The 27,447-nt window shown below is 49.8% G+C and overlaps 1 protein-coding gene across 1 annotated transcript in view; it reads right to left on the reverse strand.

Annotated features, from left to right (window-relative positions):
* CNNM4 (cyclin and CBS domain divalent metal cation transport mediator 4) overlaps positions 1 to 19,563 on the reverse strand; it is a 36,934-nt gene extending 17,371 nt beyond the window's left edge. Inside the window, exon 1 of the mRNA XM_065890619.1 lies at positions 18,172 to 19,563. Within this exon, the coding sequence (XP_065746691.1) occupies positions 18,172 to 19,558 (1,387 nt within the window). The 5' untranslated portion in view covers positions 19,559 to 19,563. The remainder of the gene's footprint in view (positions 1 to 18,171) is intronic.
* Between the last annotated feature and the right edge of the window lie 7,884 nt (positions 19,564 to 27,447).

The raw sequence follows: 27,447 nt of genomic DNA on the forward strand, positions 1-27,447 counted from the left end.
AAAAAAAAACACTGAGGAGGTCCTTAATTTTAATATAAATTAAAATATAAGACTGTGGTGACTAAAAGAGTGCAGTACTGGAGAGAACAATGACATTTTTCCGTCATGACCTGGCAGTATGCGTCAAGATGTAAAATGTATAAGACCTTGGACTCCGTTTCTTTCACTTCTAGGAAAGACCTTAACACAAAGGAAGTGCCCAGGCCATGTGCGAGATGTGCCCAGGAGGGTCCACCCAGTGTGGTTTATGACACAGTACTGCAGCCACTCAAAAGGCTGATGTAGATATAGATTTATTTTAAAAGACGGTGGTTCACTGTTTGTGTAAAGCAGAAAGTTACAAAACAGGACAGTAAGAGCAATACTGGTTTCTTTTGCTTTTGCTTGATGCATTTTAAAGTCAACATGTTTTACTTTTTACGTTTATAGTCAGAAAGGAGAAGAAGGATGTGTCATTTTGAGGGGGAGAGGCAATACAGTTCATTGCTGACTCACTAGAAGAAAACGCAACAAAAACATTTGGGGTGGTAGGATGAGGGTGACTTTGACTTTTTATTTCTTAATCATTTTCCACCTTTCTGAAAGTTTCTATGATAAATATATTACTTTTATTTTAATTAAAAATACAAGGTACACTTTTCTGCACCTCACATGTTGCCCTCAGAGAGGTCACTGGAGCGCAGAGCTGCTCCCCACTCCGCGGCCCGAGAGCTCGGATTGTGGGCACCAGTATGGATGTGGATCTGACCCTCTCCCTTCTGCTGATGAACACATTATTGTTGCCAGGTTTTTTTCTACTGCAAACAATGCTGTAAGGATAATCGCTGTATGTCCACCATTTCTGACCCACGTGAGATACATTGATAGTTGTGGAGTCACAGGTCAAAGGGCAAATTTGATAGAAAACTCCCAATTGCCCTCCCCAGTGTGGGTCCCGGTTTACACTCACCCGGGCGGTTCTTGACTCATGACTCCTTGTCCAGATGAGGCTCAATATACAGCAGGTGCCCGACAGGCAGCTAGCCAATGAATATCACCAGTGAAAATACCGCATTATAGCGGGTTATGTTTTTGTTTGGTTTTGATAAATTTATTTATTTTATTTTTATTTATTTTTGGCTGCATTGGGTCCTCGCTGCTGCGCGCCAGCCCTCTCCAGTTGCAGCGAGCGGCGGCCACTCCTCGCTGCGGTGCACAGGCCTCTCATTGCGGTGGCCTCTCCCGTTGCGGAGCACAGGCTCTAGGCGCGTGGGCTCAGTAGTTGTGGCTCGCGGGCTCTAGAGCACAGGCTCAGTAGTTGTGGCACACGGGTTTAGTTGCTCCGTGTCATGTGGGATCTTCCCGGACCAGGCCTCGAACCCGTGTCCCCTGCGTTGGCAGGCGGATTCTTAACCACTACGCCACCAGGGAAGCCCCAACGGGTTATGTTTTTAAAAGGAAGTAAATGAAAATGTAAGGCAAGACAAAAGGTAACACAGAGTAAAGCAGAAAAAAAAAGACAGTGATAGGAGGACAGCTGCATGGAAAAGAGAAATGGAAATGGAGACACTGGGGCCCACTTGCCAAAACAGACAGGGGTCTGCAGGTAAAAGGGGTTCTAGAGACTGACCAGGAGATCGACAAGCCGAGCCACCCCGAGCAAGACGACAACGCAGTCACGGCCCGTCCGGGACCTTTCAGAACAGGGTCTCCCAAGGGGGTACTCATCCCTTACACGGTTTCTGTTTATTTTTAATCCAAGATAAATAAGCAACTTTAGCTTTTGTTTCTACAGAGACTGACCACGGGTGGGCCTGGACCAGGCCTGCAAGCCAGCTGGTCACCAGTCACCGCAGGTGACCACGGGGCTCCGGATGTCCTGCACATACACATTCACTCATACTCCAGCAGACTGGGAGCCAGTGCAGACAGGGGTTTACACACGACGTGGAGTACACGGGACCAAAGCAAAGCTCGCAAAATGGACAGTTGCTTAACAACTGTCTGGGCAAGGAAATCCCAGAATGAAGAGCACAGATGCCAACAAAGGCCAGAGCTGCCCTTCTCACCACCTGCTGCCTCAACCAGCACCGGGGGAAAATCACTAAGGATGGAGTCAGGGCTGAGTGACTGGCCAGAACGATTCAAAACAAAGAAAACTATGTGAAACACAGACGTCCAGCCACTGTCAGTAATGATGAATCCCAGCAAAAGGGTATTTTGTGCCTTGAGAAAGTATATAAAGTGTGTGCTAGAGATAATAGGAAGTGGTAACTATTAGCAAGACATTTTTAAATAATGGTTATTCCATTTTTACTTCTTTAAAATTGTTTTTCTTTGTTCTATAATATATGTGTTAGAAAAACAGTATATGTATATAATTTTTGAATGAATGGAGATACAAATTAAAAAAAATTTTTTTCCTAATAGGGTCCACAATCAAAAAAGTTTAAAGAACTCTGTTTAGAACAGCCTTGAAAAGGTGGCCACACCTTCGCTGTCCCTTTGCACCGTAGATGCTTGGGTGTCCCCCCTCAGGGTCTACTTCCCCCCAGGCACTGAGCAGTCAGGGCGAGCACTTTTGGGGGAGGAGGGCAGGGTGCTGTCCCACCCTTCCCCTCCCCCCATCAGAGCATCTCCTACGACCAACCCCACTCTTCACAGGAGGAAACCCCAGCTCAGAGAGGTCCTGCCCAGAATAGCACTGTGAGGAGGTGAGCAAGCTGGGATTCAGAAATGGGACTTCTCCAAATAGCCTTCTTTTAACCCAAGCGCCCCAGGGGTCAAGCTGTTGACAAATGGATGTGGGGGAACCCTAAGACTGTTCTCTAATTCTCAGGACAGGTCTTCATGGCTTTGATTTTTCAGTTAACTAGTAGTCTCTAATTTTTAACCTTTTATGATGGAAAATAAAAGCCTATACAAAAGGAGAGGAAATAATATCATTACACCCTTCACCTACCTTAAACAATTAACAACTCCTCTGGCCAATCCTGTTTCCTCTTTCACCCCACCAGCTCCACTGGTTTATTATGAAGGAAATCCCAGATCTTATCTGTAAACATCTGTAACTTTTACCCAAGCATTTTGGTGAGTATCTCTAAAAGTTAAGGACCCTTTAAAAAAACAAAACCACAATAGTATCATCACACCCAAACATATAATTCCTTAAGACCATCAACAGTCAGCGCTCTAACTTCCCCAATTTTCTTGTAATTTTTTTTTTACATCTAACTAATTTTTACATGTTTTTTTTTTCTGATTGTGGTAACAAAAGTAGAAAGAAGGAAATTAAGATCACTTTTAATCCTACCTTCCAAAGATAAGTACTGGTAACTGCTTGTTTTCTTTGGTCTTTTAAAATTAACATACATAGATAAAATATTATATATTTTCTCCACAAATTGGATCATAATGTAAATAGTTTTATACTCCGTTTTTTTTTTGTTTGTTTTTTTAATGTTGAGCCTTCTTTTAATTTATTTATTTTTATTTTTGGCTGTGTTGGGTCTTCGTTTCTGTGTGAGGGCTTTCTCTACTTGTGGCAAGCGGGGGCCACTCTTCATCACGGTGCGCGGGCCTCTCACAGTCGTGGCCTCTCTTGTTGCGGAGCACAGGCTCCAGACGCGCAGGCTCAGTAGTTGTGGCTCACGGACCTAGTTGCTCCGCGGCATGTGGGATCTTCCCAGACCAGGGCTCGAACCTGTGTCCCCTGCATTGGCAGGCAGATTCTCAACCACTGTGCCACCAGGGAAGCCCTTGTACTCCGTTTTTTAAATACTTTGCATTCTTTGTATTTGCCCGTGTCACAGAAATATTTGTAAAAACTGAATGGCCTGATAATATTTCATTGCACACATGTGTACATAATCTCAAGCCCCATTGGGCTCTTAAACTGTGCCCTTCCCCTTCTTCTGCCAATATGAAAATCCTCGTAATAAATATATTTGGATCTATCTCCATGTCCTTAAGATAGATTTCTAGAAGGGGAATACCTGGGTCAAAGGAGAGGGTTTTTTGTTTTCTTTTTTAAGTTTCTTAAGTTATCTAAGGAGTGAGCTCAGACCAACTGCTGGTGTCTTGGTCCTCAGAGATGTGGAAACCTCTCCTGGAGGACACTGCCAGGGATGGTGCGGAGGGTGGGGAGGAACACAGAGAACTAGAGCTACATTACACAGTGGAAAGAAATAAAGTGCAGAGAAGACGCTGGCCCGGCTGACATGCCTGTGAGCGGAGGAAGGCACCACCAGCCTCCTTTTGACTTTGGACCCTTCCAGCAAACTGCTTCTCTCTCTTTCCACCCATCCTCTGGTCTCAGGAGCTCCCCTGGCCTTTCCCCCTGGAATCCCAGCTCCTGGCCATCTGGCCTCCCGCCCCAGCCCCCGCCCCCAAGGAGAAGCCCCTTCCTCACCACTCCCCGCAGCACCACTCACAGACTCAGCACACTTACTGCCTTCAGAGGCATCTGCTCTTTTGGATCTGTTTGTGCAACCAGCTAATAATCTACGGGCAAATCAACCTAAAAACTGGACCACTGTCAATGAGCCCACATGTTGCATGTTATTCATGAAGATATAACAGGAAATTCTCTTAAATGTTAACATCAAGATAACATTAAGTCTGGGACTAGTTTTCTCCTGAACTAACCTAGTAATCCTATCCCCCGTCACAAAAAAAAAAGGTTTTTTGTTCTGTTTCCATTGGTGAAGCCCAGTTGGTTCCTGGTAATCATACACGTTTCCAAATAATTTGTAAACTATTAAAATCATTCTAGACCTTGATATCAAAATCTGAAGGAGAAAAGAAAGAAAAAACCCTAAAGAAGGAGAAAAACTGCAGCAACATTGCCGGTGATGTAAGACGCTTATACTGGTTGTCTGAAGGAGAAGCAGGAAACGGGGAGGGAGAGGGTGAGATAATTACTTGCTACGTTCAAATTTGCTCGCCTAAACTGAAATATTAGTTAAAAGAGGGAAAAGGACTCAATTATTAGGCAATTATTTTTCCTGCCACAACAAACAAGCAAACAAAAACCTAACAGGGACACCTTGTAATAATATCTTCCTCAATGTTTTTTTTAATGGCAGAACAAATACTTATAGGCCTATCTCTCTCATGAACGTAGATGTCAAAATTCTAAACAAAGGTATTGGCAAGTCAAATCCAATGACGCGTAAAAAGAATACATCACGGCTAAGTCAGGTTTATTCCAGTTATACAAATATTTAAGGGTTAACGTTCAAAAATCAATCAGTATAATTCAGAAAAAAAAGGAGATTAATCATTCAATCATCTCAGCAGATATTTAAACAAGAATGCCCACTGTCACCAGGTCAATATGATCCTATATGTCCTAGGCAGTGAAAAAGGCAAGAACAAGATATAAAATGTATAAAGTTTAGCAGTAAATAAATAAAATTGTCATTATTCATAAGCAACATAATTATATGTGTAAAAAAGCCAAAAGAATCTAAAATAAACTATTTGAATTAAATATTGTTTGGCGGGCTTCCCTGGTGGCGCAGTGGTTGAGAGTCCGCCTGCCGATGCAGGGGACACGGGTTCGTGCCCCGGTCTGGGAAGATCCCACATGCCGCGGAGCGGCTGGGCCCGTGAGCCATGGCCGCTGAGCCTGCGCGTCCGGAGCCTGTCCTCCGCAACGGGAGAGGCCACAACAGTGAGAGGCCCGCGTAACGCATAAAAAAAAAAAAAAAAAAAAAAAAAAAAATATTGTTTGGCAAGGTCAATGAATTCAGAGTCACTATACAAAAATTAACTACATTTCTCTATCCTTGTGAACGTATCTAGTCTCCAACCCTAGTTCCTGTCACAGAGCTTCCAAAACCCTTGGATTTCCTGAGTGACAGGAGTGCCTTTGTGATGTTAATAAGACGACTCTAGGGAATTCCCTGGCGGTCCAGTGGTTAAGACCCCGGGCCCTCACTGCTGAGGGCCCGGATTCGCTCCCCAGTCGGAGAACTAAGATCCCACAAGTTTCGGGGAGGAGCCCAAAAAAAAATAATAATAATGTTGATGACTCTAGGTGGGACCCTAGAGAGAGACTGGAGACGGGTCACCAGTTAAACTGAAGAGGGCACAAAAGGCCCTACCTCCAGGGAAGGCCAATGGCTTAATCAAGCATATGCTAAGGAAGTCCTGATGATAAAAACTCTGGATCCCAAAGCTCAGTGGAGCGTCCAGGTTGGTGAACACACCGATGTACCAGGAGGGTGACACACTCTGGCTCCAGAGAGAGAGGGCATGGAAGCTCCCTGTCCCTCAGACAGACCCCATCCTAGGTACATTCTTTAAAATAAAACTGTAATCGTCAGTGTAGCACTTTCCTGAGTTCTGTGAGCCATTCTAGCGGATTATCAAACCTGAGGGGGAATCATGAAAACCCCTGAGTGTATAGCCACTTGGTCAGATGTACACAGGTGGAGGGGACCCCACTTGAGGCTGGCATCTGAGGTGAGAGCCGTCTCTGGAGGACTGAGCCCCTACACCCATGGGGACTGATGCTAATGCCAGGTGATTGGCACCAGAACTGAACTGCAATACACCCTGGTTGGAACAATCTGTAACGAACAAATGAAAAATAAAACTTTAAAGACACTGCTTAAAATCACCAAATACCTAGCAATAAATCAAGAAAAGAAGTGTAAGACTTCTACACAGAAAATGACTATATTATTGAAAGAAATTAAGAGAGCATGAACTAATGGAGGGGTAACCATGTCTGTAGACTGGAAGATTCATTACTATAAAGATGTCAAGTCTTCAAGTTATCTATAGTCAATGCAATTCCATAAAATTCCCAGGCAAAAAAGGTTAAGAATAGTCAAGACAATCTTGAAGAGCAAAGAACAAAGTATTGAACATTATCAGGTACCAAAGCTTACTGTAAAAGTACTGCAATTATGTCAATGCAGTATTGGAACAAGGAAAAATAAAAAGACCAATGGAAGAGGGTCCAGACCTACAGATATACCATGGTTCAGTGAGGAAAGGACAGTCCTTTCAATGAGTTCTACTGAAGTAGTTGGACATCCATATGGATTTTTAAAAAAAAGAATCTTGACCTGTAACACATCAAAAACAAAAATAGGGCTTCCCTGGTGGCGCAGTGGTTGAGGGTCCGCCTGCCGATGCAGGGCACACGGGTTCATGCCCCGGTCCAGGAAGATCCCGCGTACCGCGAGCGGCTGGGCCCATGAGCCATGGCTGCTGGGCCTGTGCGTCCGGAGCCTGTGCTCCGCTGTGGGTCCAGAAAGATCCCACATGCCGCGAGTGGCTGGGCCCGTGAGCCATGGCCTCTGGGCCTGCGCGTTCTGCGGCGGGAGGGGCCGCAACAGTGAAAGGCCCGCATACCGCAAAAATAAATAAATAAATAAACAATAAAAATAAATTCCGGAAGGATTATAGATCGCTAAGGTAAACAATACAGCTTCCAGAAGATAACACAGGATTCTAGCTTCCTGACTTTCATATAGGCAAAGAATCTTCAACTGGGAATCAAAAGCACTAACCACCACAATGGATGATAAGCAGAAGAGAACGTGCTCAGCATCATTAGTCACTAGGGAAATCTATATTAAAATCACAATGAGATACTACCACACACCTACCTGATGGGTTAACTAAAATAAAACAAATAAAGAGCCAACAATACCAGAGTTGTGAGCATAGGAGTGGAAACAGCTACAAGCACTTTGGAAAACTGTCTCCTCTATGCCTATACGATGCTCTAGCATTTCTACTCCCAGACATATTCCCAGCAGAACTGGCTACATATAGTCACCAGAAGACATGCCAAGAGTGTTCTTAGTGGCATTATTTGTAAGACTCTCAAAGTGGAAACAATCCAAACGTCCACCAACAGTACCATGGTGGTATGTTTCTATCATGCAATACTATACAGCAACGAAAAGAGAATGAACTACAGCTACAAGCAACATGCGTGAAGTTCATAACCTTAATGTTGAGCAGAAGGACCCGGACGTAAGAGTATATACTATACGATTCACTTATAAAAGTTCAGAAACAGAAAAAATTGACCCATGATGATTTGGGGGACAGGGGCAGTAACTGGGAGGGTGTGCAGGGGGCTTCTAAGATATTGATAATGTTCTATTTCTTGAGCTAAGAGGTATTTACACAAGGGTGCTCCTTTGTGAAAACTAGCAAGCTGAATACTTATGATTTAAGCACTTTGCTTCAACAGAAACTTTACTTTAAAACAAATCTAGGAGCTTCCCTGCTGGCACAGTGGTTAAGAATCCGTCTGTCAATGCAGTGGACACAGGTTCGAGCCCTGGTCCAGGAAGGTCCCACATGCCGCGGAGCAACTAAGCTCATGTACCACAACTACTGAGCCTGCACTCTAGAGCCTGCGAGCCACAACTACTGAGCCCGTGTGCCACAACTACTGAAATCCGTGCACCTAGAGCCCGTGCTCTGCAACACGAGAAGCCACCATAATGAGAAGCACGCGCACCGCAACGAAGAGTAGCCCCCGCTCGCCGCAACTAGAGAAAGCCCACGCACAGCAACGAAGACCCAATGCAGCCAAAAATAAATAAATTATAAAAAATAGAACAAATCTAGGTCGTTGCCGAAAGTGAGAGGTTGGGCAAAACAGGTGAAGGTGGTCAAAAGGTATAAATTTCCAGTTATAAGTCCTTAAAATGGGGGGGGGAGGGGGAAGGGGGAGGGGGGAAGGGGGAGGGGAGGGGTTTTAAATAAGTCCTGGGGATGTAATGTACAGCATGAGCACTATAGTAAATAGTTAATAAATAATATGTATTCTCTATTTGAAAGTTGCTAAGAGAGTAGACCTTAAAAGTTCTCATCACAAGAAAAAAATTTTTGTAACTATGTGTGGTGATGGATGTCAACTAGACTTACCACAATGACCGCTTCACAACATACACAGACAGCAAATCATTTTGTTTTACACCTGAAACTGATATAATGTAATGTCAATTATATCTCAATTTTTTAAAATGTAGAACTGACAGTAAATTTTCTAGCCTGGGGTTACTGGAATATCCCAATCTTCTGGTCTCTTTCTCAATACCTACAACCCCCCTGAGAAGTGACACAGAACAGCAGTCAAGGGCTTGGCCCGTGGAGGGGAGCAGTCTGGGGTGGCCACTTAGCTGTCATGTGGCTGAGAATGAAAGATTCTCAGCCTCTCTGAGCCTCAGTTTCCTGTCTGCAGTGCCTGAATTCAGTATTCAACAAAGGCTAACCATTCGTGAAGGCACTTCTTCCTTCTTTAACGATCCCTGCTCTACCCTCTTCCACAGGTTGGGTCTGGGGCATATCTGGGGAGACTGGGCCTCTTGGGGAGCCTCAGTCCCTTGGATCCCCCTCTTGTTCCTGTTGCTTTTCTATCACAGCGTCTTGCCTCCCTAACTGGGGCACCAGGGAGGACAGGTGACTGGTGGATCCTGAGATGAAAGAACCCACATAGAGGCGCAGCTGGTAAATGTGGCCACGCTCCATTCCCAGACATCTCCCCAGAGCAGCGACCCCCAGGCTGTGCTTCTGCAGTGAGACCACAAAGGCGCTGGCCATCAGGACGGCTGCCTGAACTTTTCCCAATGTGTGGGAAACAAATAACTGAATGAGGAGCATCTCCTCAGTTTTAAGTTACTTTTCTGGACATTTTTTTCTTAAGCTCTGGCTTCTCTGTTACCCTTAACGTACATGCTAGGGTCCAGATAAGATGCCACCTGAATTAGCGTGCAATTGTATAGCAGGCTCTTTTGACCTCAATGTATTCATAATTCCAAGAAAGACACCACGCCCAGACAGTGGGGCAGCTGCCACCCAAGCCAGTACATGAGAACCACCGTGGCCCAAGTGGCTGTCAACACCAATGGGGGTAGCTTTTGGATCGTAATAATAATTTTTAAAACAGCTGACATTTATTGCACGACAACATGGTACCAGGAGCTGAGCTGAGCCCCGTACGTGCCCTACCTCATTCTGTCCTCCCCACAACCTCCGGGTTGGGTGCTGTCATTCATGTGGATGACCAAATCACCAGCCACCAAAGAGAAATTTCTCTGAGCCCAAAAGTCAGTCACTATTTTGAGCCTTTTACAAAATGAACTCCACTGCACAAGCGTTTGCTCCCTTTTTAAACTTACTCTCGACAAAGTTTGATGAGAGACGGACGTACATTTAAAGCAGGACTCTAGGTGACTGCATATGTGCGCACGCGCGTGTGTGTGTGTGTGTGTGTGTGGAATGGATAAATCTGTGTGTCTGTCTGCCGGTGGGTGTGGGTAACAGTGTGTAAAAGGATGCCTGAGTGTGTGTGGGATTGAGCTTGCCTGTGTGTGAGTGGGTAGGTGGGTGTGTATGTGTGCATGTATGTGTGTGCATGTGTGGACGTGGGTGTGGATGTAGGTGTGGGGTCATGTGTGTGAGTGTGTGGATGTGGGTGTTTGTGGGTGTCAATATAGGTGTGGGGTCGTGTGTGTGAGTGTGTGGACGTGGGTGTTTGTGGGTGTGGATATAGGTGTGGGGTCGTGTGTGTGCGTGTGTGGACGTGGGTGTGGATATAGGTGTGGGGTCGTGTGTGGGCGTGTGTGGACGTGGGTGTGTGTGGGTGTGGATATAAGTGTGGGGTCATGTGTGTGAGTGTGTGGACATGGGTGTTTGTGGGTGTGGATGTAGGTGTGGGGTCGTGTGTGTGTGTGCATGTGGATGTGTGTGGGTGTGGATGTAGATTTGGGGTCGTGTGTGTGTGCGCGTGTGTGGATGTGGGTGTTTGTTGGTGTGGATGTAGGTGTGGGAATGAGCCTGCCTGGGGCGGGGCAAGGGGTTGCGGGAGGTAGGCTTCCTTCCAACCAAGGCTCCTGGCTGCCAGCTGGCCAGAGACCAGGCGTTCCAGAGAGCCCGGTGAAACCAGTCTTTCGAGAACCCTGCCCAGGTCACGGTAAATAGGCCCTGCAGCAGGGAAGAGACTCTGGCTATAACATCTGGGGAATGTTCCAGCAATCCTAGGTTTAAGCCCCAACGAAACAGGCTGGCGGCCGCACACCCCAGCCCTCTGGGCTCACCTTGTCAGCCACAGAACGCAGCCCAGCCCTCAGTCTGTGGAAATCCTCCTAGACACTCCGCCTAAGAATCCCAGGGATAAAAAGGGATTTCACTTCTTATCAGAGGAGAAATCTGAAGAACCGATCTAAACTGTGTTCCAAAAAGCAGAGCACAAAATTGTACGTAGACAGTGATTTCAATGTGAAAACACGTAAGGGCAGCTAATGAGAGAGAGCATGGCTGTAAAAATGAAAACGATTTTGAGCCTGTTGTCTTGTTACAAGATTTTTTAAACTTTTAAAAAAAAAGATTAAATTTCTAAAAAGTTATCAAAGTAAATTAAAATATTAAAAGTGCTTCTTGGGGCTTCCCTGGTGGCGCAGTGGTTGAGACTCAGCCTGCCGATGAAGGGGACACGGGTTCGTGCCCCGGTCCGGGAAGATCCCACATGCCGCGGAGCGGCTGGGCCCGTGAGCCATGGCCGCTGAGCCTGCGCGTCCGGCGTCCGGAGCCTGTGCTCCACAACGGGAGAGGACACAGCAGTGAGAGGCCCGCGTACTGCAAAAAAAAAAAAAAAAAAAAAAAAAAAAAAAGTGCTTCTTTCTAAGTCACAGGCTTCTGGATTGTTTGGTTTTGATTTCTGCCTGTTTTCAAAGGTTCTGATAATGATATGTAGGTCTTTTTAATTAACATTAAGGAAAAGAAATTCCATAATAAATGGAACAGGAATACAGTAAGTAGTCCAGAATCCAGTCTATGAAATGAGCCAGGAGTCCTTTCTGTAGCCACAAAGCCTTTTACAGATGGATGTCCTGGGACGCTCAGGTGTGATGAGAGGGGTAACCTGAGGTTCAGGACAGGAGAGCACCCTGTCATAGGGCAGCTGTGCCCAATGGCAGATGGAGGGGCTCGGAGAACAAGGGGAGAGGACTGGATCAAACGGCAGCACCAGGAAGCTGCTCTCCGTCCTCTTAACTGAGGGCCACCTTGGGCACCTCTAGGAAATTCCATAACCCTCACATACTCCTGGCAAGTTCTGCTGAGAAGTTCTGCAGAACTCAAAACTCACTAAGGCCAAAGGAAGGCAGAAAGAGAGCCAGCCCTAGGACAGCCAAGGCAAGCTGTCCCTCCCCACAGGCTGGGCTGAAGGAACCAGGGGGCTCCCCTAAAATCAATCACCAAGTCAGCGACAGAAGGGTCCGGTCCGCCCTCCCCCTCTAGGCACACTCCCCTCTTAGAGAGTGTCTGATAAACAGGCTTGCGGCCCCTGCCTTCGAGGAGACAGACTGGCAGGAAAACGTCATGCGAGGCACCATTCCTTTCCCTCAAGGATATCCTAGCTGTTCAGTTACCTGGTTCATCAGCAGGACAGCACTACCTTGGGAGACGGGCACACAGTGGTGGTACCTCCCAGCCCCTCTGGAAAGGACTGAGAGGCGGTCACATATGCAGAAGCAGTTTCCCCCAAAGTTGGGGCACCAAGGGCTGAGAAGCTCATTTCTCACCCTGTGGTCTTGTCCAAGTGCTCCCCGAACAAGAAGCACAGACAGGAAAAGTACTGTGTCTATTCCCCCTCGAAGATCCAGCTGAAATGTCAGATTTCTACTGACAAGACAAGCAAGGCTCCGGCTTCCGGAGGGTCCCCTGCTCCTATCCATTTCTCCTGCAGGACACAGGAGAAGTGTGGTTTTGTGTTTCTGTGCACTGTTTTCCATATTAAACATCTGTCCAGTACCTCCTGTCCTGACCAGAGAAGTCCAGGAAAACTCTAGAGCTGGTCTTTTGAATTAGAAATACAAGACTTTTGACAAGTAAAGATCTAAGAAGCTCTTATTAGGGCCTGGCCGTAAGGCAGAGCCTTCCAGTACACAAATAATAGCTTTAGGAAGAGATCTGTAAACAGAAGATGGGTGAGGGGCTCTCAGCTCTGGCTCCCCTATGGAAGCTGGCACACGGGCTGCACACACACCACACTGAAGAGAAAGTGAGCAGCAGCCTGGCCAGTGTTTTATCAGTTGCCCCGCTGGCATCTCTGCCCCGACAGGCAGCCTGTCACTCGCTCAGATATACTTGCCCCGGGGGAATCTTCTTGAGATCAGATCACCAGCTCAGTTCAAGAGTGTTTCCAGGTGGAGCTGTCCGAGATCGGGTGTAGAGCTGCCTTCGCTCTCCACTCCGGAGGCCGCCCTCTCCCAGAACCTCATGACCACTGTCCCATTCCCACAGCCGGGCTCAGCACTCGCCCTATGCAACCTCCCCAGGAGGCTCCCCAAACCAGGCCTGCATGGCTCTTTCTCATCTCGCCAGAGAGCCGCTAGGGCCAGGCTTCTCCATGCCTCACACGCTCTGCCTGCTCTCAGTTGGCTCCCAAACCTTTCAGCCAGGTCCCCGCCTCACTCCCGAGCCCCACGAGGCACTTCCCCTGCATACCTGCCTGGATGGACCGCACCCTCGCGCTGCTTGGGGTGGTCCAGGGCCAGCGGCACGGGCATCATGTGAGAGCTTGTCAGAAAGGCAGACCCTTGGGCCGCACCCCAAACCCACTGAGTTCTCATCTGCGTTTGAACAGAATATCTAGGCAGTCGGACATTCTTTGAAGCGCCAGATGCTCCGGGTGCACACAATGCTGGGCACAGAAGTCGGATAAAGGGTGACACCATTATTATTTAGCACCACCCCTCCCTCCGCCCTCACCAAACTGGCTCTGCTCCCTCCTCTGCCCACTCCCGTCAAATGACAACATCAACTTGAATCCCAGGCAAAAACCTCAGATGTTCACAACTACTTCCCACCCCGACTAATTATCACTGGGCTCTGTCATTCTGACTGCAGAAGCGTCTGGAGGCCTAGGCCTTCCCGGGTCCCACCGTGCCTACCTGTCTCCCTGGTAGACAGCGGCTGCTGTGAACAGGGCTGTGTTAGTCCTCTGACTCCCAAAAGCTAGCACACGGTCTGACACACAGGCTTCCAAAAGTTAGATGTTTGTTGAACAAATGAAAAGAACAAGCAGGTGGAGGGAAATAAGATACTTAAGGTGCGCCAGACGGGAGGAACCCAAAGCAAATGCAAAAATTATGCAGTGTTCTGTCCAGCCTGTATAAAGTTGTTTCAGGAATAATATTAAGCAGGTGGGGAAAATGTGATGTGACATAGCTGGAAATATGGGAGGAGTTTTCGAGAAATTATTTCTAGCTTTTTCCCTCCAAAATATAACTCACGAACTGTCTATGAGGAGCGGTAATTGTCTATGAGGAGCGGTGCGAGGTTACCCCAGGGGTCAGTGACCAAAGACTAAAGAAGAGCTGAATGCCTGGGAGGGGCAGGAATGCCCCGGAGGGAGGGGGATGGAGGGGCACAGCAGAAGCTGGAGGGTGGGTTTCAATGAGGGGCGGAGCTTCCAAACTCTCAAGTGGAGAGTTCATTCATTACTGTGCTTCCAGAGTCTGGGGGAGCATCTGTGGTGAAGGAAAAACACAGCAGGGCCAGGAGCAGCCCAGGGAAGCTTCGTTTTAAGATTTCGAGCTGTAGCCAAACTCAACCAAAACTCCCAGTACTGCGAACATTCTAGACGAGGTTTAAGTGGAAGGACCAAGGTTCAAATTGTAGGAACCTCTCAGTGGCCTCACAGCTCTCACCAATTAGCGGGTCTTACTCCTGAGGGCCTGCAGCACCAGGCCTGTGTCTTGCACATAGCACGGGGTTCAGTAAACAGTGACGGCTGCCTTGAGCTGGAAGGCAGAAGCGGCTGGGAAGCTGTCCCCTCGTTGCTTTGGTCCCTAGACGAAGCTCAGCGCCCCCAGGCCTGCAATGACTCTCTGAGCCTGTCTCTAAGTAGGAGTATATTCATGACTCCCATTAATGAGTGAAGCCATGTCAGCTCTTGATGGTCAAAGACGGCTTATTCACTGAGAACCTGAGGCACAGGGAAGGAGAACCAAGACTCCACACTCTGCTTCTCAGTCCCTGACCTGAACCTCTGATACATGTGTCACTGCAGGAGCACCTCCTGGCTTTCTCGGGGCAGCTGGAAATGTCAAGTCCCTGGATAACAGCACAACACACCCATTTTTCTTTAGCCCTTATCAGCTCGTCAAAATTCTAACACTTCTGGAATGCGGATGATTCTCTCTCAAACCTGACAGGTCATTCTTTCGTTCAGTGACTTTTTATTGAGGTCTTACTATGTGCCAAGAACCATGTCACGTGCCAGGGATATATTGCCGAACAGAACTTAGAGCCCTGCCCTTTGGAACTTACATTCTAGTGGGAAGAGACAGACAATAAAAACAAAGTGAACTGGTAAATTGTACAGTTGTTAGAAAGTAGTATGAGAAAAAGAAAAATGAGCACAGGGTAGGTCTGGGTAGATCAGGAAGGTCAAGGTGGGAAGGGGGTTACAGTTTTAACTAGGATGACAGGAAGGCCTCACTGAGAAGGTGAAGTTGAAGCAGACCCAAGGGAGGGGAGAGTAAGCCATGCAAAGTCTGGGAAGAACATTCCTGCCTGAGGGAACAGCCAGGGCAAAGGCTCTAGGGTGGGAGTGTCCTCAAGGCCAGGAAGGCTAGCAGGGCTTGCCAGAGACAGCCATTCGCTCGTTGCTCATTCATCGTTTAACAAACATTTACTGTTAATTTCTTCACTAGCAACTGAGTGGAGAAAACACTAATAAGGCATGATCCCAACCCTCAAGGAGCTTATACTGCTGGTGGGTAAGGTGGAGATAAAATGACCTGAAAAGAGGATTTTACACCAGCAGCGGAAAGACTCTGGCAGAATTCAGGACCCTCACCCAACCTGGAGGTGCCAAAGAGTCCCCTGAGGCGCAGAAAAGACCCTCGGCTAGACTAGCAGGCACCCTGGCCCCGATTTTGGTGCTGCTGGCTGTGTTAACCTGGCTTGTTGGGTTTTCTTAGCTAAAAAAGGAGCCTTCCAAACACCAGATTATGTAAAGAAAACCCTTTACGTTGCAGGTGTACACTACGCGTTTGCCGCGTCCTGGAGGGCCTTAGACTGAAAAGGTAGATGCCAGATGGAAAGATCTGGCAGAGGTCACACTGCGGGGAGCCCAGCATGGCAACGAACAAGGAAGTGATGGTGTAACACCCCGGGTACGTTCACTCGGCGTGACCATCCCTCACACTTGCATCTCCAGGGCCTCACACTGCACAGGGCAGACCGTGCCTGTGTTTCCATGGAATTACCAGCACCTGCTCCAGGCCTCAGTCTCAGGCTGCAAGCCTGTTAAGGAGGAGAGTCCAGTGGACTAAAATGTGCATCTGTAGAGCCCCACTCAGCAGCGCTCTGGCCTGAGAGATGCTAGCTCTGCTTCCTCAGCTTCAGGAAGCGGTACTTTTTTTTTTTTTTGAGTCCAAAGGTGGCCCTGCCAAGACCCAGGAAGCTCCCACCCTGCTGATCAGGGGCTGAGAAGCCTGACCAAGCCAATCCATACAGGTTGGATCCAGATGTGGGCTGAACGATGCTTGTCGGGTGTGTCACCAGCAACAGTTCCAAAGACCATCGAGGTGGTAAGGAGGAAGCTGCCCTGGTGAGTCCTAACCCGGTTCCCGACCAAGCAACATGGGAGAGGTCCTCTGGGCCTCGAGGCTGCAGGGTGGGGTGGGGCACAAATCCTCAGTGCTCCTCCGTTCAGATTCCAAAGCTCCCCCCAGGCTGTGCCGTCACCAAGGGTCCCTCTGCAGTGAGACGACCTTACTGGGCTGTCTCCCACTCAAGTCCTCCTCAGCTCTGACGCTGACATTCAGTCTTTCAAAATGAAAAAGGGAAGGTACCTGGCCCTGACCCTGACCCCAGCATCCTTGCCAGGCCAGCTCCTCCCAAACCCACTCCATCACCCACTGATCCAAGCCAGTTCAAGCTCTCCTCCACTCTCAGTTCCAGAAATGACTGAAAAGGGTCTGGGCGCTGGCTCCCAGCTAGAAGCTAAAAGCCCTCAGCCAGAGGGAGTTCCACCAATGGGAAACACAGCCAAGTCCCCAGGTTTAGAATAAGGTCCCTCCCCCTGTTCCTCCATTCCTTTATAAAGACCTTCCCTTTCTGCCTTCTCTCTCCCTTTGGCCTAGGAGGGTTTTACTCCATAATTGGTTTGTTTACTGTCACTCTGAAGGCTTTGGAGTGGCAGAGGTAGGAGAAAAGTTTTGTTGCAAGTAAGGAAAGGGGTGTGTGCCCTGAGCTCTGAGGCTGGTGAGTAAACCCTCCGAGCGTCTCTCTAACTACCTGAAAATTGGCCAAGAACCCATGTGAGAAAAAAACACAAGGCAATGCAAGGCCCGCTGAAGATTCCCAGCAGACCACAGGAGGGAAGCTTCTGTTTGGCGCCTGGGAAAGACAGAACAATAACCAAAACTTAATCGGCTTGCTTCTGCTGAATAGTCGAAAGCGTTATTTGGCATTGCTCTGGGCGGGGAGCCAACTAGAGCCCTCCCAATTCAGCTTCTGTGGGCCAGGAGCTCCAGTGACACTGTTCCCCTGCTCCAAAACCTTCCAGAGCTCCAAGCTTCCAGTAGTCTGACTGCCCTGACTTTCAGGCTCTTCCTGAGGCCCCAGATGACTCAGTCTCTCCCGCACTGACCAGTGACCAGCAGAGCCTGTACCCATAGGAACAGGACCACCTGCTGGGCCACAAGCACATGCTTTGCTCCCCAACTCAGCTTCTCTGCTCGAGGGGTTCCCTCTGCCTCAAGTACCAAGTGTCCCCACCTTTCAAGGCTCTCCTCAAATGTTCTCTCCCCTGTGAAGGCTTTCCCAGTTCACCGGCCCCTTCCCCACCCAACCCCTTCCCCACCCGACCCCAGTGAGACGTGCTTGTCCTAATCTCCACGCCCTGGTGTTGGCCTCTTCTGAGGCATTAGCTTCCCTCTGTCTGGCTCCCAGGTGGGTGAGTGTGTCTTGCTCTGCTTTGATTCACCTGAAGCGCAAAGCACGGTTCCTGGCAGACAGCAGATGCTTAAGAACTGTTTCTGCGGCCCTGAGTACCGTTCACCTCAGAGGCATAGGAGGTGCTGAGCAAAGGGACACAGAGTCACGCAAATGGAACGCTAAGATCAGCAGACACGAACCAGGCAAGGATACGCGCGACACCACAAAGAGTGAAGCGGGAGCTGCATCAGGTCTTACCCTTCTTGAACTCCTCCAGCATGGCATCCAGCTTGGTATCATGGAAGACGAAGTGCACTGGGTGGTTGTAGAAGCGGGTGATGGTCTTGAGGGGGGTGCAGTCATCGGGGTCCACGAAGGCCAAGTCTTTGACGTAGAGAATATCTACGATGTTGGATTGCTCGTCTTCATACACGGGGATGCGCGTGTAGCCGCTTTCCATAATCTCCGACATGGTGTTGAAGTCCAGGATGGCATCGTTCCGGATCATGAAGCAGTCCTGGAGCTGGGTCATGATATCCTCCACAGTTTTGGTCCGGAGTTCCAGGGCACCCTGGATCATGTTCAGCTCCTCTTTCACAAGGTCATTATAGGGCTCCGTCACCTTCAACATCTCCATCAGCTTCTCCCGATTGTAAACGGTGCGGATCTCCTGACCCAGGAAAAAGTCCAGGAGCTTGCTGATGGGGAAACTGAGGGGGAAGGTAAGTAGCATAAAGAATTTGGTGAGAATGATAGTGTTCGCACCCACAGCCAGCCCATGTCGGGAGCACAGGGCCTGAGGCACAATCTCCCCAAAGATGACAATGCCTATGGTGGAGAAGGCCACGGCCACCAGCCCAGACCCGATAAGGTTATCTACAAGGATGGTGAGGGAGGTGTTGACCAGCACGTTTCCCAGGAGCAGGGAGCAGAGCAAGTAGTTGCCCTTGCGTCGGATGGGCTCGATCTTGCGGGCATAGCGCCTCTCCTTCTGAGTGCCACAGTTCTGCACGATGCTCAGCTCCATGGGGTCCAGGGCCATAAGCCCCAAATTGAGGCCAGAAAATATGCCCGACAGCACTAGCAGCACCAAAATGAGGAGGATGTGCAGCCAGAGGGGCAGGAACCTCCCAGCCTCCTCCACCATGAAGAGCAGCGAGTCCTTGTCCGTCCACTTCTGCCAGGGTCCGTCCACGCCGGCGCGGGTGCACAGCGCATACAGCTTCATGTTCTCGCTCCTCCGGAGGAACTTAGTGAGCACCACCAGCATCCCGGACGTGTCCCCGCGGCTCACGTTGACCAGCTTCTGGACGACCAGGTCCTTGGTGAGCTCGGAGCAGCTGGTGGAGTTGTGGATGGTCTCGGCGTTGTCCACCTCGGTGAAGGAGATCAGGTTGCTGGAGAAGGAGCCCAGCCTCTGGCCGTACAGCCTCAGGTTCACCGTGCTGCCCTCGGACACGAAGATGATGCCATCCGAGTTCATCCCACACGATTTGTTGCAGCTCGCCAGCCTCAGGCCCAGGATCGCGCTCCGCTGGGGGTCGCCCTGGCCGCGGGCCCCCCGCGCCCACAGCAGCACCAGCAGCACCGGCGCCACCAGGAGGAGGCGCCCTCGGGCCGGCCCGCCCCCGCCCACCGGCGCCATGTTGCTCCGGCTCGGCCGCCGCAGCTCCCCGCGCCCCTCCGCGCAGCCCCTCTCACGCCGCCGATCCTGCCGCTCCGCCGCCGCCGAGCCAACTGCCCGGGCCGCCTGCCTGACGTCAGGTCAGCGCCCCGCCCGCCACGCCACGCCACGCCCCTCATTTGCATGGGAGGCCCCCGCCCCCTGGCGCGCGGCTCCAGCGCCCTCCCTTAAGGAGGTCCGGCATTTAAGGTGGGGCGGCGTGGGAGCGCGGGAGCCGCGGGCGAGCGCACGCCCCGCCCTTCTCCTTGCACGCCTTTCCGCTCTCTCGGCGGGTCCCTCTTTCCTCCTCCCCGACCTGCTCTCTCGACCACGTAGTTCCTCTTCCGCAGCCCAGACTGGGCTTGGTTGCTGGGCTCTTTTCCCTTCCCCAGAAATCTGCAGCTCGGGGCGGTGGCCCTTCTCTGCAAGAACCTCTCGGAAGCAGCACCGCGTTGTGCTCGGGTGAGAAAATTGATTTTCTGCTATGAAAAAAGAAAAGGAGAACCTGAGGGCATAGGCCTGAGGGAGGTCTTCAAGTCCACCGGCATTGTTTTGGAACTCCCGGGGTTTTGCCCACCTTGTCCCAAGACCAGAAGTGGGTTCCCCAGGCCCAGGCCCGAGGTCTCCTTTCGGGGGCCAGTGGAGGGAAAATCTGGGGAACTGAAGCTGTAGGATGTACCCGCAGATAGAAGGGCCAGGGTCTGTCGTTTCCATTTAGGACACAAATATTGAGCACCTACTACAGTCATTTGTTCCAGACTCAAACAGTACAGCAGTGAATGAGCCAAAGTTCCTGCCCCCTGGAGCTAGCAGTCTAGGATAGAAAACCGGCAATAAACAAACACATACATAATATTTTTTTAATCTTCCCAACAACCCTAAGAGGTAGTGTTATTATTTCCATATTACAGATGAAGAAATTGAGTCTAGGCACAAATCAGAGTCCACCCCAGACTGTTATCTTAAGAGCAGGACTGTGTGACTTTGCGTAAGGCAAGTTAGAATGTCTCTCAGCCCCATTTTCTTCATCTGTAAAATGGGGATAAGAATGATAACACAGCAGCATCCCACTAAGCTTGTGGGAACAGCTGGCCTAGGCACTGAACAGGACAGAACAACTCTGTGAATGTTCTTTGACTATGCAGCTGTTGTTGTTATTGTTGTTGCTGTTATTATCTGCCCTGCGGGGACCAAACCCCTAACCCCAAATTGTGGTGACTGACCCTGGGGCAGCTGCCTGTGGAAACAAGCTGAGACGCGCAGCACCAGGCCCAGCCCTGAAATGACTGCTTCCTGGGCGGCCCTACCTCGATGTCAGTCGGCAACTATGAATTGAGCACCAAGCACTCGGTGTGGGGGGGAAAGACCAACCGCAGCTGCCATCCAGTTAGGGAGAAGGAGACAGACAGACAAACATCCTTATAATTGCAGAGGTGTGCTGACAGGAGGATCGGGTACCAGGTTGACCACTGGGTCTTGGACCAGGTTTTTTCCCAGCCCTGGAGACAGAATCCATTTCACTGTCTCCCTGCAGAAACACTTGTGTTTATTTTTATTACGGTATACTGTTTGCCAATAAAAGCAACAATCAATACCAGCCGGAAGGAGACTATACAGAGAGGAACAATAATATAGTGTTTTAGGAGGAGGCCTGGTGGCAGAGACCTGATTCAACTAAGCCCTGTTAGCAGGGGTAGAGGATACTGTGTGCTAGGCCAGCCTGAAGCGACCCCTTGCAGATGCCTCACTTCATATTCCATAGTGAGTGTCCAGCCTGCCAGTTTTCCAGAAAACAGGAGACTCAGATGGGCACTGGCCAGCACAGAATAAAAGCAGAGGGAAAAAAAAAAAAAAGCAGAGGGCTTCCCTGGCGGTGCAGTGGTTAAGAATCTGCCTGCCAATGCAAGGGACACTGGTTCGTGCCCTGGCCCAGGAAGACCCCACATGCCGTGGAGCAACTAAGCCCGTGCACCACAACTACTGAGCCTGAGCTCTACGGCCCGCAAGCCACAACTACTGAGCCCACATGCCACAACTACTGAAGCCTGCGCGCCTAGAGCCTGTGCTCTACAACAAGAGAAGCCACGGCAATGAGAAGCCCGTGCACTGCAACGAAGAGTAGCCCCCACTTGCCACAACTAGAGAAAGCCCACGTGCAGCAACGAAGACCCAACACAGCCAAAAGGAAAGAAAGAAAGAAAAGCAGAAAGCAGAACTTTTGACCAGCTGTTCCCTCCCATGTCCACTGACCAGCATGAGCCACCTACATCACCTCGGAGCAAGCCCAGCTCTCAGGGATGCTTCTGCCCTCATCTCTTTCCAGCCGGCTTTAGGACCAGTGCCCTCCCCTACAGTACTTAGAGAATTTCCCATTCTATTATCGACCCACTGGCTATTTTTATTTTGCCCTTTTCAGACTATCTGTACTCAGAAGCATTCTATGCATGCACTGAGCCCAATGACAGAAGCCAGCAAAGGGAAGGAAAAAATAAATTTTCAAGATACTTGGGTTAAAAATGCCAGCGCTGGTGAGGATTTGGTAGGAAAAATCAGTCTCTGATAAAGTTCATTTAATTACACCCATCCTGGGCTTCCCTGGTGGTACAGTGGTTAAGAATCCACCTGCCGGGCTTCCCTGGTGGCGCAGTGGTTGAGAGTCCGCCTGCCGATGCACAGGACATGGGTTTGTGCCCCGGTCCGGGAAGATCCCACATGCCGTGGAGCGGCTGGGCCCGTGAGCCATAGCTGCTGAGCCTGCGCGTCCGGAGCCTGTGCTCCGCAACGGGAGAGGCCACAACAGTGAGAGGCCTATGTACCGCAAAAAAAAAAAAAAAAAAAGAATCCACCTGCCAATGCAGGGGACACAGGTTCGAGCCCTGGTCCGGGAAGATCCCACATGCCGCGGAGCAACTAAGCCCGTGTGCCACAACTACTGAGGCTGTGCTCTAGAGCCCGCGAACTACAACTACTGAGCCCACGTGCCAGAACTAGTGAAGCCCGCGTGCCTAGAGCCCATGGTCCACAGCAAGAGAAGCCACTGCAATGAGAAATCTGCTCATCGCAACGAAGAGTAGCCCCTGCTCGCCACAACTAGAGAAAGCCCGCGCGCAGCAACAAAGACCCAATGCAACCAAAAATAAATTAATTAATTTTAAAAAATTACACCCATCCATGATTATATTCACACCCATGATTAGGTGAATAGAGCAGATACAATGAAGTAAAGAAAAGAAATTCCCCTTTCCATGCTACCCAGGCAGAGGTCCATACGGCCTTGTTCTGGGTGCCCATCGTAACTTAAAGGGAAGCTTTCACAATGTCCAGAATGCTTGATGCCCTGCAAATGAAGGAGGAGGCGTCATCTGTTACTAAATAGTTTATACAGTTAAGGAAAGAAGGGAGGGAGGGAGGGAGGAGGGGAAAGAAAGAAAAAGAAAGAAAGAATGAAAGGAAGGAAGAAAGAAGAAAGAAAGAAAGGGAGAAAGAAGGAAATTCTTCTTTGCCCTCCCAGGGCCTTCAGTCTGCAGGGGAGACAAGACTCCTTGGGTAATAGTTAAATGATACAACCCAGAAAGAGTCAGAGGAGGTATTTGAGATGCAGACTGGAGTCCACGTTCATTCTCTGCCTGGCATTTGTTCCTGGTTAGGGCATTAAACCTTTCCTCATCTGCAGAGTTGAGAAACTTCCCGCAGCGTGGTGGGGACATGTGGAGATGGAGGTGTATTAATGTACAAAGCAGGCAGCCTGGACCATGTCTGGCTCCTGTGAACGAGGCTGTAAGAACAGCAGAAAGTGATGTGCATGTGACAAGCCTCTCTCCTTTAGGGGGCAGACCTGTTCCTCTGCCTGGGGTAGAAGTCTTTACTCACCTGAGTTGCCTCCATTTGAAAGTAAGGAGTTTGGAGAAGGTCCTTCCCCAAGGGGTCCTGATACCTGACCCCCAAGCACCCGAAAGCACTGCATTCACTCCACTGGGCCTGATGGGTTCTTTCCGGGACCTATGGCAGCACGTCTACACTTCCCGTGGTTGAGCCCCTTCCTTTCTGGTCCTGTGTAGGGAGACAGCCTAAAAGGTTTATTGCCCTTTCTGTACCTGGCATTGAGCTGACACCGAGTATCCAGTGATGAACAAGATCCCGAATTAGTAACCTGGGATCTCCTTTCCCACTTCCTAGGCTGGGATCCTCCCAGCCTGGATTCTTAGCCCTTTTCAATCTCTGGGTCTCCACAATGGGGAGCTGTGGGCAGAGAAGCTGCCCATCTGCTGGTGGAGCTCAGAGCCTGAGGTCTGCCATGGCCCCAGGCTGGGCAGAGCCCTTGGGGGATGCCGTGGGCCTGGGCTGTGAGAGCCTGACTGGCAGCAGTGGGACACCTTTTCAGAGTGAGACACGGATCATCCTCAATACCTGCCATGGTCTGTTTCACCACTGTCTATAAGTCTATAGTAACCCTGAGCATTTGCGGGATACATCCATGCCATTTAATTATCTCAGGAGGGGGCTTGCCTGGTAGCGCAGTGGTTAAGAATCCACCTGCCAATGCAGGGGACACGGGTTCGAGCCCTTGTCCGGGAAGATCCCACATGCTGCGGAGCAACTAAGACCGTGCGCCACAACTACTGAGCCCGCGCGCCTGGAGCCCATGCTCCGCAACAAAAGAAGCCACCACAATGAGAAGCCCGTGCATGCACTGCAATGAAGAGTAGACCCCCTCGCCGCAACTAGAGAAAGCCGTCACGCAGTAACAAAGACCCAACGCAGCCAAAAATAAATAAAAATTAAAAAAAAATTTTCTCAGGAGGGAAGGAGCAAGCATGAGGTTAGCTGGATGCTGCCTTTTCTTTTTTTCCTTTGGCTGCACTGCACGGCACGCAGGATCATCTTAGTTCCCTGAACCGATGCCCCCTGCATTGGACGCACAGAATCCTAACCACTGGACCACCAGGGACGTCCCTGGATGCTGCCTTGACTCACATCCCAACGCAGGTCATCCCAGCGCGTGGGGACACGAGGACCCGGTGTGTGAGACAGATACTTCATTGAGCCAGAGAAGGGGATGAAAACATCAGGTCAGTGGATCCAGGCCAATAAAAGGATGTGCCTCTGAGAAGCAGTCAGATGCCAAAGCGGCAAGGGGAAGGAAGCATTTGTATTCACTGGCTAGGCTTCAAGGCTCCCACGGCCATAGGACAGGTTGTTCTCCTTTGGGACAGACTCACGGGAGGCAGGATGCCCCACCATGCGGGTTCAGGCACAGCTTTGGAGGCACGATGGGGGTGCTGGCTTGGCCACAGATTGCCTGTGTGACCTGGGACTCCGGGACATTCTTGAGTGCGGAGTGAGAGGATGTCTGGCCCATGGTAAGAGCTCAATACCATGACAATGATGGGAACGATGCAGCCAGGATTTTTAGAGGACACGCAAATGTCCTTAGCTCTGCTGTGTCTCTCTATCCAACTTCAGCCAGTCTTCTTGTCCTTCCCCTTCCCTTTCCTGTGGAGGAAGAAATCAATAGAGGATGATGGGGAAAACCAGAGGCTGAGGGGGAGATCACCGAGGACTGAACAAGACCATGTGTGGCCCCCTTGGGCCTCCGTGCGGAGGGAAGAAAGGAGGCTGGGGTTAGGGGAGGTCGAGCTGGTGGGGGGCAGGGGGGCTGGGGGTTACAGACAAGCTCTCAGGCTGCTGGGAGGGAGAGAAGCCTCTCATTCGGGATCAGAGAGACCTGACACCCTGCGAGCCCAGGCCTAGGGAAGCCCCTGCTGTTCCAGGGCCCCTGTGGGGAGCCCTGGGCAGCACTGGGTGTGAGAGAGGCCTGCCGGACCTAGGACTCTGCCCGCTCTCCTTCCTCCTGCTTCCCTCCCTGTCGGGTGCACTGGAACACCCTCCGTCCCCAGGACTGGCTACCTCAGCAAGCTTTTCCTTCTGCCTCCCAAAAGGGAAAGACCATTTTCTATTTTTTTAAATTAATTTATTAATTTACTTATTTATTTGTTTATTTATTTATTTACTTTTGGCTGCGTTGGGTCTTCGTTGCTGTACGTGGGCTTTCTCTAGTTGTGGCGAGCAGGGGCACTCTTTCTTGCGGTGCGCGGGCTTCTCATTGTGGTGGCTTCTCTTGCTGCAGAGCACGGACTCTAGGCGCGTGGGCTTCAGTAGTTGTGGCACGCAGGCTCAGTAGGTGTGGCTCACGGGCTCTAGAGCGCGGGCTGGCTCAGTAGTTGTGGCACACGGGCTTAGCTGCTCCACGGCATGTGGGATCTTGCCTGACCAGGGCTTGAACCCATGTCCCCTGCATTGGCAGGTGGATTCTTAACCACTGCGCCACCAGGGAAGTCTGACCCTTTTCTATTTTAACAGATTAACTGCTCATCGCTAGAAAAAAACTAAGAAGAGCAAGCTAACGAACGCTGAGTATTTATAGAGGCTTATGAACAAAGTTTTCGGAGTCATTGTCCTTAGTTTCTGACCCTTTTTCTTAGTTGGCAGAAATGTCACGGGCTCTGACCCTTACCATCTGGTGAATTGGGGCAAAGTGCTTGGCCTCTTAAGGCCTCGGTTTCTCCACTTTAAAGATGAAGATCAAGAGACCCTTCTCTTTGTATTGAAAGGACCAAATAAATGAGCCCTGGTTTGAAAGCACTGCTCTGTAAACACTGGTTTCTTTCCCTTCCCCCAGGCCAGGACTTTCACATTACTATACCTTTCATTCATTTATCCATTCGTGTATTTTTATATTTTTGCTGGGCTTATAAAATAGGTGTTATACATGTTCATTGCAATAAATTCAAATAACACAGGGTGTATAAAGTAGAACACGAAAGCTCCCCTACCCCCATTCCACTGCCCAGGGGTTGTTTTTCTGGAAAGTATCCAGCCACTCTCTGCCCTCTTCATTTGCTTCTCTTCCCTTATCTGGACTGGAGGCCATTTCCCACTGGGCTGAGAACACTTCAGGGCAAAAACTGTGTCATAGTCATCTCTGTATCCGGAATACTCGGCATTCCATAAGCGTTTGTGGAATGAATTGGATTTCCCTTTAAAAAGAGGGCAGGGGCTTCCCTGGTGGCGCAGTGGTTGGGAGTCCGCCAGCCGATGCAGGGGACACGGGTTTGTGCCCCGGTCCGGGAAGATCCCACATGCCGTGGAGCGGCTGGGCCCGTGAGCCATGGCCGCTGAGCCTGCGCGTCCAGACCCTGTGTTCCGCAACAGGAGAGGCCACAACAGTGAGAGGCCCGCGTACCGCAAAAAAAAAAAAAAAAAAAAAAAAAAGAGGGCAAAAACAATACTATTGGGGACCAGGGATGGGAAATGAGGAGGAAGCATTTAGCCAGTAACTTTATATATAAAATTATAACTTAGAAAGCTGTTTCAGAAGACAGTATTTACCCCTTGATATCATTTCTGCTCTGTTCTATTTCTTAGGGAAAAAAATCTGATCTTGACCCAACTAAATTGATTTCTTGACAGGGTCACAACTTGAAAAATACTGGTCTCATGCGTTGCTCACGGGCATCCACTGGAATACCCTTTGGGGGAAGCCTATGAGGATGATGGGGGTTAGAATGCTCTCCTTGTAAATGTCCTCCATGCCAACAGTGTGTTCCATAATCCACATGTGGCAATAAATCAGCCCAGCCAGATCAGTGAGCCAAGTTCCTGATTCCCAAACCTTATTGGCTCCTAGCCCGACCCAGGAAGGGAGACCGCCTTACAGATCTTCATTCCCAAGTGCCCAAACAACTGCCAAGTCACCAAATACCTGTAGAGCCTTCAGCAACCAGCTCATCTTGCTAGCCTCAGGGCCTTTATCTTTAACCTGAGGGAACTGGATCAGATAATTAGGATCTATCCTAATTTAAATTCTTTGA

Source organism: Phocoena phocoena, chromosome 14, assembly GCF_963924675.1.
Source record: "Phocoena phocoena chromosome 14, mPhoPho1.1, whole genome shotgun sequence".
In the NCBI taxonomy this organism is placed as follows: domain Eukaryota; kingdom Metazoa; phylum Chordata; class Mammalia; order Artiodactyla; family Phocoenidae; genus Phocoena; species Phocoena phocoena.